The sequence below is a fragment of the Erythrolamprus reginae genome, chromosome 8 (assembly GCF_031021105.1).
Source record: "Erythrolamprus reginae isolate rEryReg1 chromosome 8, rEryReg1.hap1, whole genome shotgun sequence".
Taxonomy (NCBI): domain Eukaryota; kingdom Metazoa; phylum Chordata; class Lepidosauria; order Squamata; family Dipsadidae; genus Erythrolamprus; species Erythrolamprus reginae.
Genome location: NC_091957.1, coordinates 16,929,056 through 16,941,753, shown reverse-complemented (window position 1 = coordinate 16,941,753; position 12,698 = coordinate 16,929,056). Strand labels below are relative to the sequence as shown.

The 12,698-nt window shown below is 45.2% G+C and overlaps 1 protein-coding gene across 1 annotated transcript in view; it reads right to left on the bottom strand.

The window, feature by feature from the left end:
* LOC139171156 (platelet glycoprotein 4-like) overlaps positions 1-12,493 on the bottom strand; it is a 35,639-nt gene extending 23,146 nt beyond the window's left edge. Inside the window, exons 1-5 of the mRNA XM_070759044.1 lie at positions 12,374-12,493; positions 8,953-9,113; positions 7,713-7,857; positions 5,731-5,913; positions 4,483-4,574 (exon numbers count right to left, since the gene is read on the bottom strand). Of these exons, the coding sequence (XP_070615145.1) occupies positions 4,483-4,574; positions 5,731-5,913; positions 7,713-7,857; positions 8,953-9,113; positions 12,374-12,493 (701 nt within the window). The remainder of the gene's footprint in view (positions 1-4,482; positions 4,575-5,730; positions 5,914-7,712; positions 7,858-8,952; positions 9,114-12,373) is intronic.
* Positions 12,494-12,698: the final 205 nt, after the last annotated feature.

Here is a 12,698-nt window from a genome sequence, read left to right as displayed (position 1 = left end):
GCCACCCCCTTATAGCTCAGTCTTAAAAACTCAGTCGTAGTGATAGGGACTAGAGTTTTTTCCACTGAACATATAGTGTTTAAATTAATATACTTTCTGTAATAAAATAATGTCTTTTTTCCTTTTGTCTTTCTCTCTATAGATACAGAAGATGGCAAGAAGAGACAGGTGTCTACCCTCCGTGGGTATAGCCTGCAACCATTTACCGCCTCAGGGCCCCTGCCCTCCGAGGGCATAGCCCAGAGGTACGGCTCTCCATAGGCAGGGTCCCTGACCTCCGTGGCCATACCCCTATCGACAATGCCTAGTGGTTATTTTCGCAACCGTTTGGATGAATCGAGGTCCCTGGCCTCCGTGGCCAAACCTCGCCGAGCTCGGAGGGGCGAAGGTACCGCTGCCCCAGAGGCACCCCACCCCCCTCCCTCACTGTTTAGAGCTCACCGCTGGCGCCCTCCAAGCCATCAAGGGGATATTCCCGAGGCTTCCCTCTTGCGCGCCAAAAGGAAACCGCCGAATTCGGCGGCAGTTTTAAAAAGACTTAATTTAATTTAAGTTAATTTAAACTTTCTTTACCATCAAGAGCGAGTGTCCCTAGCCTTACTGTTACAGATGCTAGGGTCATTCGTCTCCTGCATCGACATTGTCCCTTGGGCCAGATTCCACACCAGACCCCTGCAGTGGTTCCTCCTTCCGTACCAACGGAGTCGATCGAGCCACTCCCAGCGTCTGGTCTCAATCCCAAGGAGTGTCAGGAAGTCCCTCCCATGGTGGCGCTCGTCCGCGCTTCTTCGAGGCTCCCCCTTCCTGAAACAGAGGGAGGTGGTTATCACCACGAATGCGAGCCTCAGAGGCTGGGGGGCGCACTCAGAGACTCAAGTTGCTCAAGGGGTGTGGACAATGGCAGAGCTAGCAGACAACCATATCAACCTTCTGGAATTAAGGGCGGTATTTCTAGCTCTTCAGGCATTCTTCGAGGAGTGTCAGGACACTCATGTCCTAATTCTCACCGACAACGTGGCGACTCGATCCCACTTAAATCACCAAGGAGGAACGAGGTCAGCCAGGCTGATGCGAGAAACGAATTTTTTCTTCTCATGGGCAGAGACATACCTGCTTTCAATCAGGGCAGAACACATCTCGGGGGTGGACAATGTGCAAGCAGATTGGCTCAGCAGGTCCACCCTCCAACCAGCCGAGTGGCGTTTGGGAGAACAGGCATTTCAGGCGGTGGCAAGGAGGTATGGGACTCCACTAGTGGACCTATTTGCCACAGCAGAAAACACACACCTGCGTCGCTTTTTCTCTCGATTCCCTTCTCCGGGAGCAGAGCGGATCAATACCCTCAGGAGCCCATGGCCGGACGGCCTGCTGTATGCGTTCCCTCCAGTGTGCCTCATCCACCGAGCAGTTGCCAAAATAATCGCAGAGAGGGCCGAAGTGATATTCATCGCCCCTTATTGGCCACGCTGCCCATGGTTCGCGGATTTAATGGACCTGTCGATCACACCGCCATTGCGACTCCCGATCAATCTTGTCTCACTCAGCCAGGGATCAGTCTACCATCCGGATCCCCAATGGTGGAAGCTTGCCGCGTGGCGCTTGAGGGGGACAGATTGAGAGCAGCAGCGCTTCCACAAGCGGTGATTTCCACCATACAAGCGGCCTGTAGGCCTTCAACGACAAGGATCTATCAGGCCACCTGGTCAGCTTTCCACAAATTCTGCGTTACCACTGGAGTGGATCCACAATCGGCATCGGTAAGACACATTCTATCCTTTCTACAGGCCGGGCTGGACAGGGGTCTTGCCCCTAACACCCTGTGCAGACAGGTGGCGGCAATTTCCACCATCATCAAGCTGGAGGAAGGGAGATCAATCTCTCATCACCCGTGGGTGACAGATTTTCTCAGGGGAGCAGCCAATATACGACCTCAGACAGTGCACAGGTTTCCATCATGGGATCTTCCCTTGGTGTTGGATACCTTGACGGCGCCTCCATTTGAGCCTCTCCGCAATATTCCTTTACGACTTTTATCCTTTAAGACAGCCTTTCTAGTGGCCATCACATCGGCCAGGAGAGTGTCTGAGCTGGCGGCCCTTTCGGTAAGGCCAGACCTATGCCTCTTCCACCAGAATCGAGTGGTTTTACGATCTAACCCGACATTCCTGCCAAAGGTCAACACCTTCTTCCATAGATCAACTGATATTGTTCTACCAGACTTCTGTGCACGAGGTAACCATCCGCTGGAGTTGCGCTGGCACAAGATAGACGTGCGTCGGGCGGTTAAAATCTATGTTCGACGGACGGCAACTTTCCGTAAAACAGAGGCCTTATTTGTGTCTTTCGCATCATCTATGATGGGAGCTAAGGTATCTCCTATGGCGATTAGCCGATGGGTGACGCCATGTATTATTACAGCCTACACCTCACGATCAAGGACAGTACCTGAGAACATTACGGCTCACTCCACAAGGAGTGCTGCGACTTCTGCGGCGTGGTCCACCCAGGCTCCTTTGGAAGACATCTGCCGAGCTGCGACTTGGGCCACTCCGAATACGTTCATAAAACATTATAAACTGGACTCCTTCGGGTCCTTGGATGCGGCCTTTGGCCGAAGAGTGCTGCAGAGGGTGTGTGATTCCCATACGCCCCTGGTCCAGCCTTCTCCCGCCTTGGTATCGTAATCTTGGGTATATCCCATGTTGGACTCTCCGCAGCAGTGCATTGGAGAAGGACCGTTGAACTTACCTGAACGGTCTTCTCGATGCACTGCGAGGAGAGTCCAAACCCAACCCGGCCATTTGGCCCAGGGGCTCAGTTTTTTGAAGTTGAGTTAATAAAGTTGTGTTATTTGCACTACTCCTTCGTTTTTATTGACTGAGCTATAAGGGGGTGGCTACAGGGCGGAGCTAATTAATATTATAATTTAACTAAGTCCCTAACCAATCAGGCTGAAGTATCACCCATGTTGACTCTCCTCGCAGTGCATCGAGAAGACCGTTCAGGTAAGTTCAACGGTCCTTCTGGCAATGATTCCCAGCTTTGATGTCCCTGAGATAAGGACAAGCCAAAACTCATTAAGGAAATTGCTTTGAAGTGATTCTGTCAGACAATCAGACTTACAGATCTATGTGGTCCACATGAGTTGGAGTGATCTGAAAGCATAAGTGCTTCTTAAACTCCAGAGCTCACACACATCCATGATGTTGGGACTGTTGTTCACCACCCCCATATCTCCCAAGACTGTCTCTTATATAATGACAAGGCGTGGACCAGTGCTCCCTAGATCTACTAACATCAAGACCCTTTCTTTTTCAGAAACCCGTGCCTTCTCACTCTGGCATCTAACATGGGCTCGTCCTCATTCTCCAATTCCTCATAGAAACATAGAAGATTGATGGCAGAAAAAGACCTCATGTTCCCTCTAGTCTGCCCTTATACTATTTCCTGTATTTTATCTTAGGATGAGTCTATGTTTATCCCAGGCATGTTTAAATTCAGTTACTGTGGATTTACCAACCACGTCTGCTGGAAATTTGTTCTAAGCATCTACTACTCTTTCCGTAAAATAATATTTTCTCACATTGCTTCTGATCTTTCCCCCAACTAACCTCAGATTGTTCCCCCTTGTTCTTGTCTTTATTTTCCCATTGAAAACACTTCCCTCCTGAACCTTATTTAATCCTTTAACATATTTAAATGTTTCGATCATGTCCCCCTTTTCCCATCTATCCTCCAGACTATACAGATGGAGTTCATGGAGTCTTTCCTGATCAGTTTTCACCATTTTTGTAGCCTGTCTTTGGACCCGTTCAATTTTATCCATATCTTTTTGTAGGTGAAGTCTCCAGAACTGGACAGAGTATTATTCCAAATGGGGTCTCACCAGTGCTCTATACAAGCGGGATCACAATCTTCCTCTTCCTGATTGTTATACCTCTAGCTATGCAGCCAAGCCTTCTACTCTCTTTCCCTTCCGCCTGACCACACGGTTCACCCATTTTCCACTGTTCACTTATTGTCTTCTGACTCACTAAATACCATAACTGGGGGTGCTAAAGTCTCTGGTTGGTCTTCAGTCTCTAACTCCTCCTCACTCTCACTCTCACTCTCAGATCAGTTGCCAAGAACATTGGCCGAGGATACCAGCACCCATCCGCCTCCTGGTCCTCGAAATCCATGACCAGCTGACCCGGACATTGACTAGTCACAGCAGTAGTACCTACGTAAAAATAAAGGGAACACTTAAACAACCCAATATAATTCCAAGTCAATCAAACTTCTGTGAAATCAAACTGTCCACTTCGGAAGCAACACTGATGGACAATCAATTTCAGCTGCTGTTGTGCACATTCAACTTTGTACAGAACAAATGATTCAATGAGAATATTTCATTAATTTAGATCTAGGATGTGTTCTTTGAGTGTTCCCTTTATTTTTTTGAGCAGTATATATAGCTACATTTTGCCAAATATATTATACCTGCTATTATTATAAGTGACAATAATTCCTTTCTTGTTTATATCATCTTTCCCGCTATAAATCCGGTAAGGTCCATCAAAGGTCCTGTTGTACTTGAAGGAGAGAAAGAGAAAATTAATTTTTGAGACCAAGCAGGTTCGATCGTCAAAAAGATCTTTTTAAAAAAATGTTTAAAAATCCGCCGGGCCAAACCTCAGTTTTGTTTAACCGTCTTCGTTTTCTAATTTTTAGCACACATTGTGGATCCCACCTTCCCTTTTAGCTAAACATTCAGACATGGAAATAGTCACAGTTCAGGAAACAAATACAGTGATACCTCGTCTTACAAACGCCTCGTCATACAAACTTTTCAAGATACAAACCTGGGATTTAAGATTTTTTTGCCTCTTCTTACAAACTATTTTCACCATACAAACCCACCGCCACTGCTGGGATGCCCCGCCTCCGGACTTCCGTTGGCACCGAAGCACCCGTTTTTGCGCTGGCTCCCTTCCATGGGAAACCCCACCTCTGGACTTCCGTGTTTTTGTAATGCTGCAGGGGAATCCCAGCAGGGGAATATCAGCAGCGCAAAAATGGGCACTTCGCTGGCAACGGAAGTCCGGAGGTGGGGTTTACCAGCGAGGGGAGCCTCAGTGAAATCGCAGCATCGCAAAAACACAGAAGTCCGGAGGTGGGATTTCCCATGGAGGGGAGCCTCAGGGAAATCCCAGCAGTGCAAAAACAGGCGCTTCGGCTGGCAAAAGGGGTGAATTTTGGGCTTGCACGCATTAATCACTTTTCCATTGATTCCTATGGGAAACATTGTTTCATCTTACAAACTTTTCACCTTAAGAACCTCGTCCCGGAACCAATTAAGTTTGTAAGACAAGGTATCACTGTATATATTATATATATATTTGAAGGCCAAACAAGGAATAATGTTTGTTCCCCCCATCCAATACTATCCAGGACTGATCCTGCTTAGCTTTCTAGATCAGCTGCAGTCAGACTGATGATGAAATAAGGAAATTATTTTTATTCCTAACATACAATGGAATAGAATGATATCAGTAATACTTCTTACCTAGAATAAAAACCTGTGGATTTTTCACAAGCCATGCTAATACAAGCCAAAGGCGAAGCTAATGTTAATATTCTGGACTTTCTGGATTTTTACAGAGCTGTTTAGTATAGCAGCATAGATGCTTTTCTTAAAAATCCCATCTCTCCCAATAATTAATTTCCCCCCTCCAAATTCATACTTACAGGATAGAATATTCCAAGAACTGTATCCAGTTTTATTATGGGGACATTGTTCAAGAAAGGATCTTCATAGCCCCAAAGTATTTCTTTCACACTTCTAGTTTGCAGGAATTTTGAGCCTGACTTTTTCATCAAGATATTCATCAAGGTTTGAATCCATTTGCCTTTATACAACGCCGGTGCAGCCTGCAGCAAATACCAATATTGAATTAAATTTTATATGTGTTCAAATCTTTAGTAAGACCACATGATACTAGTAAGAGAGAGAAACATTAGGACAGGGGACGGAAGGTACGCTGGTGCACTTATCCACGCCCCTTACTGACCTCTTAGGAATCAGGAGAGGTCAACAGTGGACAGGGTAAAGTTTTGGAGGTTAGGTGATGATTCTACAGAATCTGGTAGTGAGTTCCATGCATCAACTACTCAGTTACTAAACTCGTACAGTGGAACCTCAAGATACGAACCTAATTGGTTCCAGGGGGAGGTTCGTAACACGAAAGGTTCGTAAGACGAAACATTGTTTCCCATAGGAAACAATGTAAAGTCAATCCGTGCAACAACAAAAAAACCCGCAAAAAAACCGCTGCCGCCTGGCTGTGACCTTTTAAAACAGCCGTGCGGCTTCCCAGCCGGGCTGGGGGGCTTCCCGGCAACCCCCCCAGCCCGGCTGTGACCTTTTAAAACAGCCGCGCGGCTTTCCAGCAGCCTCTGAATGCCAAACGCGGAAGTTTGGGTTTGGCATTCGGCTTCGGGAGACGGCTGGGAAGCCACGCGGCTGTTTTAAAATGTCACAGCCGGGCTGGGGGGCTTCCCAGCAACCCCCCCAGCCCAGCTGTGACCTTTTAAAACGGCCGCGCGGCTTCCCAGCCGTGTCCCGAAGCCAAACGCCAAACCCAAACTTCCACGTTTGGCGTTTGGAGGCTGCTGGAAAGCCCCCCAGCCCGGCTGTGACCTTTTAAAACGGCCGTGCGGCTTCCCAGCCGTCTCCCGAAGCCAAACGCCAAACCCAAACTTCCGCGTTTGGCTTTTGGAGGCTGCTGGAAAGCCCCCCAGTGCGGCTGTGACCTTTTAAAACAGCCGCGCGGCTTCCCAGCTGTCTCCTGAAGCCGAACGCCAAAGCCGAACTTCCGCGTTCGGCGTTTGGAGACAGCTGGGAAGCCACGCGGCTGTTTTAAAAGGTCACAGCCGCGCTGGGGGGCTTCCCAGCACCCCCCGAACCCCGAACTTTTGCCGAACTTCCGGGTTCGGGGTTGGGGGGGGGTGCTGGGAAGCCCCCCAGCGCGGCTGTGACCTTTTAAAACAGCCGCGCAGCTTCCCAGCTGTCTCCCGAAGCCGAACGCCAAAGCCAAACTTCCAACTTATTCTCCAAAGCACGTGAGGGAAGGACAAGAAGCAATGGATGGAGACTAACCAAGGAGAGCAGCAACCTGGAATTAAGGAGAAATTACCTGACAAGTGAGAACAACTAACCAGTGGAACAGCTTGCCACCAGAAGTTGTGGATGCTCCATCCCTGGAGGTTTTTAAGAAGAGATTGGACAGCCACTTGTCTGGAATGGTCTAAACCTAAGCAATAGCATTAGCAATAGCATTTAGATTCATATGCCGCTTCCCAGTGCTCTACAGCCCTCTCTAAGCCGTTTACAGAGTGAGCATATTTGCCCCCAACAATCTGGGTCCTCCTTTTACCAACCTTGGAAGGATGGAAAGCTGAGTCAACCTTGAGCCTACTGAGATTCGATCCACAAAAATGCCGGCAGCCGGTGATCGGCAGAAGTAGCTTGCAGGACAGCACTGTAACCACTGCACCACCGAGCAGGGGGTTGGACTGGAAGACCTCCAAAGTCCCTTTCTGTTCCATTCTGATTATTATTATTAGATTAATCCGTAGTCCCAAGGATACGCTTACCCAATTTATTAGTGCAATTTATTAGTGCAATTTAATATTCAGATGTCAAGAAACCTTAAGGGCCACTCGCTTACCACAACAGCAAAGTTGACGGTGACGACAGTGTCATTTTCCGGCCCAACTGACATGTCAGGTTGAAAAAGGACTATATTTGGCTGGAGATAAGAGATGGTGCCGTCGTCATGTTCCCTGATGTTTTCTTTGGGAATATAGCGCATCCTTCAAGAAAAAAGAAAAGAATAGAAAAGAAATCCCGCTTGTTAAATGTTGAAACATTTTTTAACAAATGCTGAATCATTCTTTGGCCCCCCCCTGCCAACTCAATAAGTTAAAGGTAATTAGCGTTTAGACTTATATACCGCTTCTCAGTGCTTGACAGCCCTCTCTAAGGGGTTTACAAAGAGTCAGCATATTTCCCCCAACAATGGGACCAGAATACCTTCGAGACCGCCTTCTGCCACACGAATCCCAGTGACCGATTAGGTCCCACAGAGTTGGCCTTCTCCGGGTCCCGTCAACTAAGCAATGCCATCTGGCAGGACCCAGGGGAAGAGCCTTCTCTGTGGCAGCCCCGACCCTCTGGAATCAACTCCCCACAGAGGTTAGGACTGCCCCCACCCTCCTTGCCTTTCAAAAGCTCCTAAAAACCCACCTATGTCGCCAGGCATAGGGAAACTGATACATCCCTTAGCTACTATGGTTTTTTATGTATGGTTCTTTAGGTTGTGTGATTGTTTTTTATAAGAAGGGTTTTAAATTGCTTTTAAAATTATATTTGTACATTGTGTTTTGCTGTTGTGAGCCACTCCGAGTCCTCGGAGAGGGGAGGCATACAAATCTAATAAATTATTATTATTATTATTATTATTATTATTATTATTATTATTATTGTTATTATTAATCTGGGTTCTCATTTGACCCACTTCAGAAGGAGAGAGAGAGAGAGAGAGAGAGACAGACAGACAGACAGACAGACAGACAGACAGACAGACAGACAGACAGACAGAAAAAGAGACGAGAGAGAGAGATGATAGATATGAATAGATGGATAGATGCCTGAATGCATAGATGGATGAATTGATAGATGGAGAGAGAGAGAGACAGACAGATAGAGACGATAGATTGTGAGAGATAGAGAGAGGATAGATTGAGAGAGATTGAGAGAGACACAACAGACAGACAGATTGAGAGAGAGATACTACTCAAAATTTCCACTACCGGTTCTCCAGGCAACTCGAAATTCAGAACTACTCCAGAACCTATCAGAACCTGCTGGATTTCACCTCTGCTTCCAATCCTTGGATCTGGACTTACAGGTAAGTGTAGGGTCCTTTCTGCTTAAGTATTGGAGGAGACCCATTCTGCATCACGTCTTCTGGGTTCTGGACATCAAAAAACCAAAACTCTCGGTAAATGGGACTTCCTGGAACAATCCAGTTGTCATAGGCGATCGTACCATTTTCGATGACAACTTCCTGCAGAGGGGAAGGAGAACAGCATTTTAATATTTCTGACAGTCTCCAAATGGGTGAACCGTGCGGTCAGGCGGTAGGGAAAGCGAGTAGGATGCTTGGCTGCATAGTTAGAGGTATAACAAGCAGGAAGAGGGAGATTGTGATCCCACTGTATAGAGCGCTGTTGAGACCCCATTTGGAATAATACTGTGTCCAGTTCTGGAGACCTCACCTACAAAAAGAGATTGATCAAATTGAACAGGTCCAAAAACGGGCTACAAAAGTGGTGGAAGGTCTTAAGCATCAAACTTAATCAGGAAAGACTTCATGAACTCAATCTGGATAGTCTGGAGGACAGAAGGAAAAGCGGTGACATGATTTAGTAGGAAAGTGAACACAAGAACAAGGGGGCACAATCTGAGGTTAGTTGGGGGAAAGATCAGAAGCAACATGAGGAAATATTATTGGTCTGAAAGAGTAGTAAAGGCTTGGAACAAACTTCCAGCAGACATGGTTGGTCAATCCACAGTCACTGAATCTAAACATGCCTGGGATAAACATAGATCCGTCCTAAAATAAAAGACAGGAAATAGTATAAGGGCAGACTAGATGGACCATCTTTTTTGGCCATCAATATTCTATGTTTCTGTGTTTCTAGTATGATTTCCCTCCAAGTGAGTGAAAATACAAAACTTTTCAGAGATTGCTCAATGAGAAAGCGGCCCAGATTTCCTGGAAAATGTTAAGGTAACATCAAACTCATTTTTTGTCTTTACTAATGAGCAAGTAGGCTAAAATATGAATTTAAGCAGTATGTGTTGAATGGCATTTCAGACTATTGAATTACAGAATAGATTAACAGAGTTTGAAGGGACCTTGGAGGTCTTCTAGTCCAGCCCCCCTGACTCAAGTAGACAAACCATTTCAGACAACTGACTGTCCAATTCTCTTCTTAAAAACCTCCAGGGATAGAGCAACCACAACTTCTGGTGGCATGCTGTTGCACTGGTTAATTATTCTCACAATTGTTTCTCCTTAATTCTAGGTGGCTTCTCTCCTAGATTAGTTTCCATTCATTGTTTCTTGAATTGCTTTTCCGGTGCTTTGGAGATATAATTTCACTCTTTCTTCTTTGTGGCAGCCCCTCAAATATTGGATGAGTGCTATCATGTCTTTCCTATTCCTTCTTTTCTCTAGACTGTCCATACCCAGTTCCTGCAACCGTTCTTCATATATTTCTCAACATCTTCTTTATAATGTGGGGGTGAATACTGGATGTATTTTTCCAGGCGTGGACTTACTAAGGCAGTGTTTTTCAACCAGTGTGCCGTGGCACACTAGTGTGCCACGAGACATGGTCAGGTGTGCCGCGAAGCTCAGAGAGAGAAAGAAAACAAGAGAGAGAGAGAAAGAAAGAAAGAAAGAGAGAGAAAGAAAGAGAGAAAGAAAGAGCAAGAGAGAGAGAAAGCAAGCAAGAGAGAGAGAAAGAAAACAAGAGAGAAAGCAAGCAAGAGAAAGAAAGAAAGAAAGAGAGAGAGAAAGTGAACAAGAGAGAAAGAAAGCAAGAGAGAGCAAGAGAGAGAAAGAAAGAAAGAGGGGGAGGGAAGGTGGGAGAGAGAAAGACATAGAGGGAAGTAGGGAGGGAGAGAGAAAGAGAGCAAAAAAGAAGAAAGAAGGAAGAGAGAAAGAAAGAGGGATGGAGAGAGAAAAAAAGAGGGAGAGAGAAATAGAGCGAAAGGGAGGAAGAGAGAGAATTCTTTTGTCCAAACTTTTTTTAGCCGCCCCCCCCCCCCCCTATGTGCCCCATGGTTTTGTAAATGTAAAAAATGTGCCGCGGCTCAAAAAAGGTTGAAAATCACTGTACTAAGGATCTATAAAGCGGTATTAACTCTTGATTTTGATATTTTATGCCTCTGTTTATGCAACCGAGGATTGTATTATTATTATTATTATTATTATTATTATTATTATTATTATTATTATTATTATTATTATTATTATTGGCTTATGTTTAAGGGATCGTCTGGTAGGACTCCTAAAATCCCTTTCATCACTCCTGTTTCTAAGCCAGGTTTCGTACTTCTATCTTGGGTTTTTCCTCCTACTCAGGTGTCAAAGCTGGCTTTCCTCCACATTAAAATTACATCTTCTTGGATAAGGGCTCATTGTTCAAGTCTGCCAAGATCTTTTTGGATCCCGAGGGCTTTCCCTGGCTCCAGCTATTTGGAACTCTATCATTTTGTTGTCAGACCAATTCTAGAATGCAGGTCACCTGTATGGAAACCACATTGCATATCAGACATTAATACAATTGGGAGGATCCAGAAGTATTTCACAAGAAGAGTCCTTCACTCCTCCTCCCGCAACAGAATACCTTACTCCACCAGACTTGAAATATTGAAATTAGACAATTTACAACTGCATCGCCTTCAAACTGGTCTAACCATAGTTCACAAAATCATATACCAAAATGTCCTTCCTGTTAATGACTATGACTACTTTACCTTCAACCGCAACAAGACATGAGCACATAATAGATTCAAACTAAATTTAAAATGCTCCAAACTAGACTGCAGAAAACCCGACTTCAGCAATAGAATGATCAACGCCTGGAATTCACGACCTGACTCTGTGGTTTCTTCCCCAAACCCCAAAATCTTCAACCTGAGATTGCCTGCAGTCAACCTCTCCCCTTTCTAAGAGGTCTCTAAGGGGCTTAAATAAGTGCACCATTGTGCCTACCATCCCTATCTTACTGTCCTATTGTTTTCCTTTATTATTACTTTCTATGTTATGTTTATATACCGCTCAAAAAAATAAAGGGAACACTCAACACATCCTAGATCTGAATGAATGAAATATTCTCACTGAAATATTCCATTTGCACAACTATTCCATTTGCACAACAGCATGTGAAATTGATTGTCAATCAGTGTTGCTTCCTAAGTGGACAGTTTGATTTCACAGAGGTTTGATTTACTTGAAGGTATATTCTGTTGTTTAAGTGTTCCCTTTATTTTTTGAGCACTGTATAAACTATCCTATACTTGATTGACAAACAAACAAACAAGCAAACAAATAAATTAGTTTAGTTTAGTTTATTAGATTTGTATGCTGCCCCTCTCCGTAGACTCGGAGAAATATTACAATTGGATTATTTTTTTAAAAAATTGATGCGTTTGTGGCCATCTGCTGGTGGTAGCTTCGATTTACGTCCCAGAAATGTTAAGAAAGTCAAGGAAACACTCAGAAATACAGGAATTATAAGGGGGTGCCCTTACCTTTCTTACTGTCTTGTCAATGAAGTAGTTTCCAACTGGAATTAGAATTCCTCCAAGGATGGCCAGTATTGCTCCAATGGTTGCCAGGGTCAGCAAGCCACAATTTAGATTACACCCCATGCTTCTGGACAACATTTTAAGGTGGCGGTGGCTGTACCTCCTCCTCCTCTGTTGACCTCGGATGGTGTTTTGGTCCTAAGGTTTCCCCAAAATCTGTACCACAGAGACCTAAGGGGGATTTTCAAAAGAGATTGAAGTCACAAAACAAAGCATCCCTTGGAAATGGATTTCGTGGCATTAGTAACCAGTGATTTCTAAAAAATAT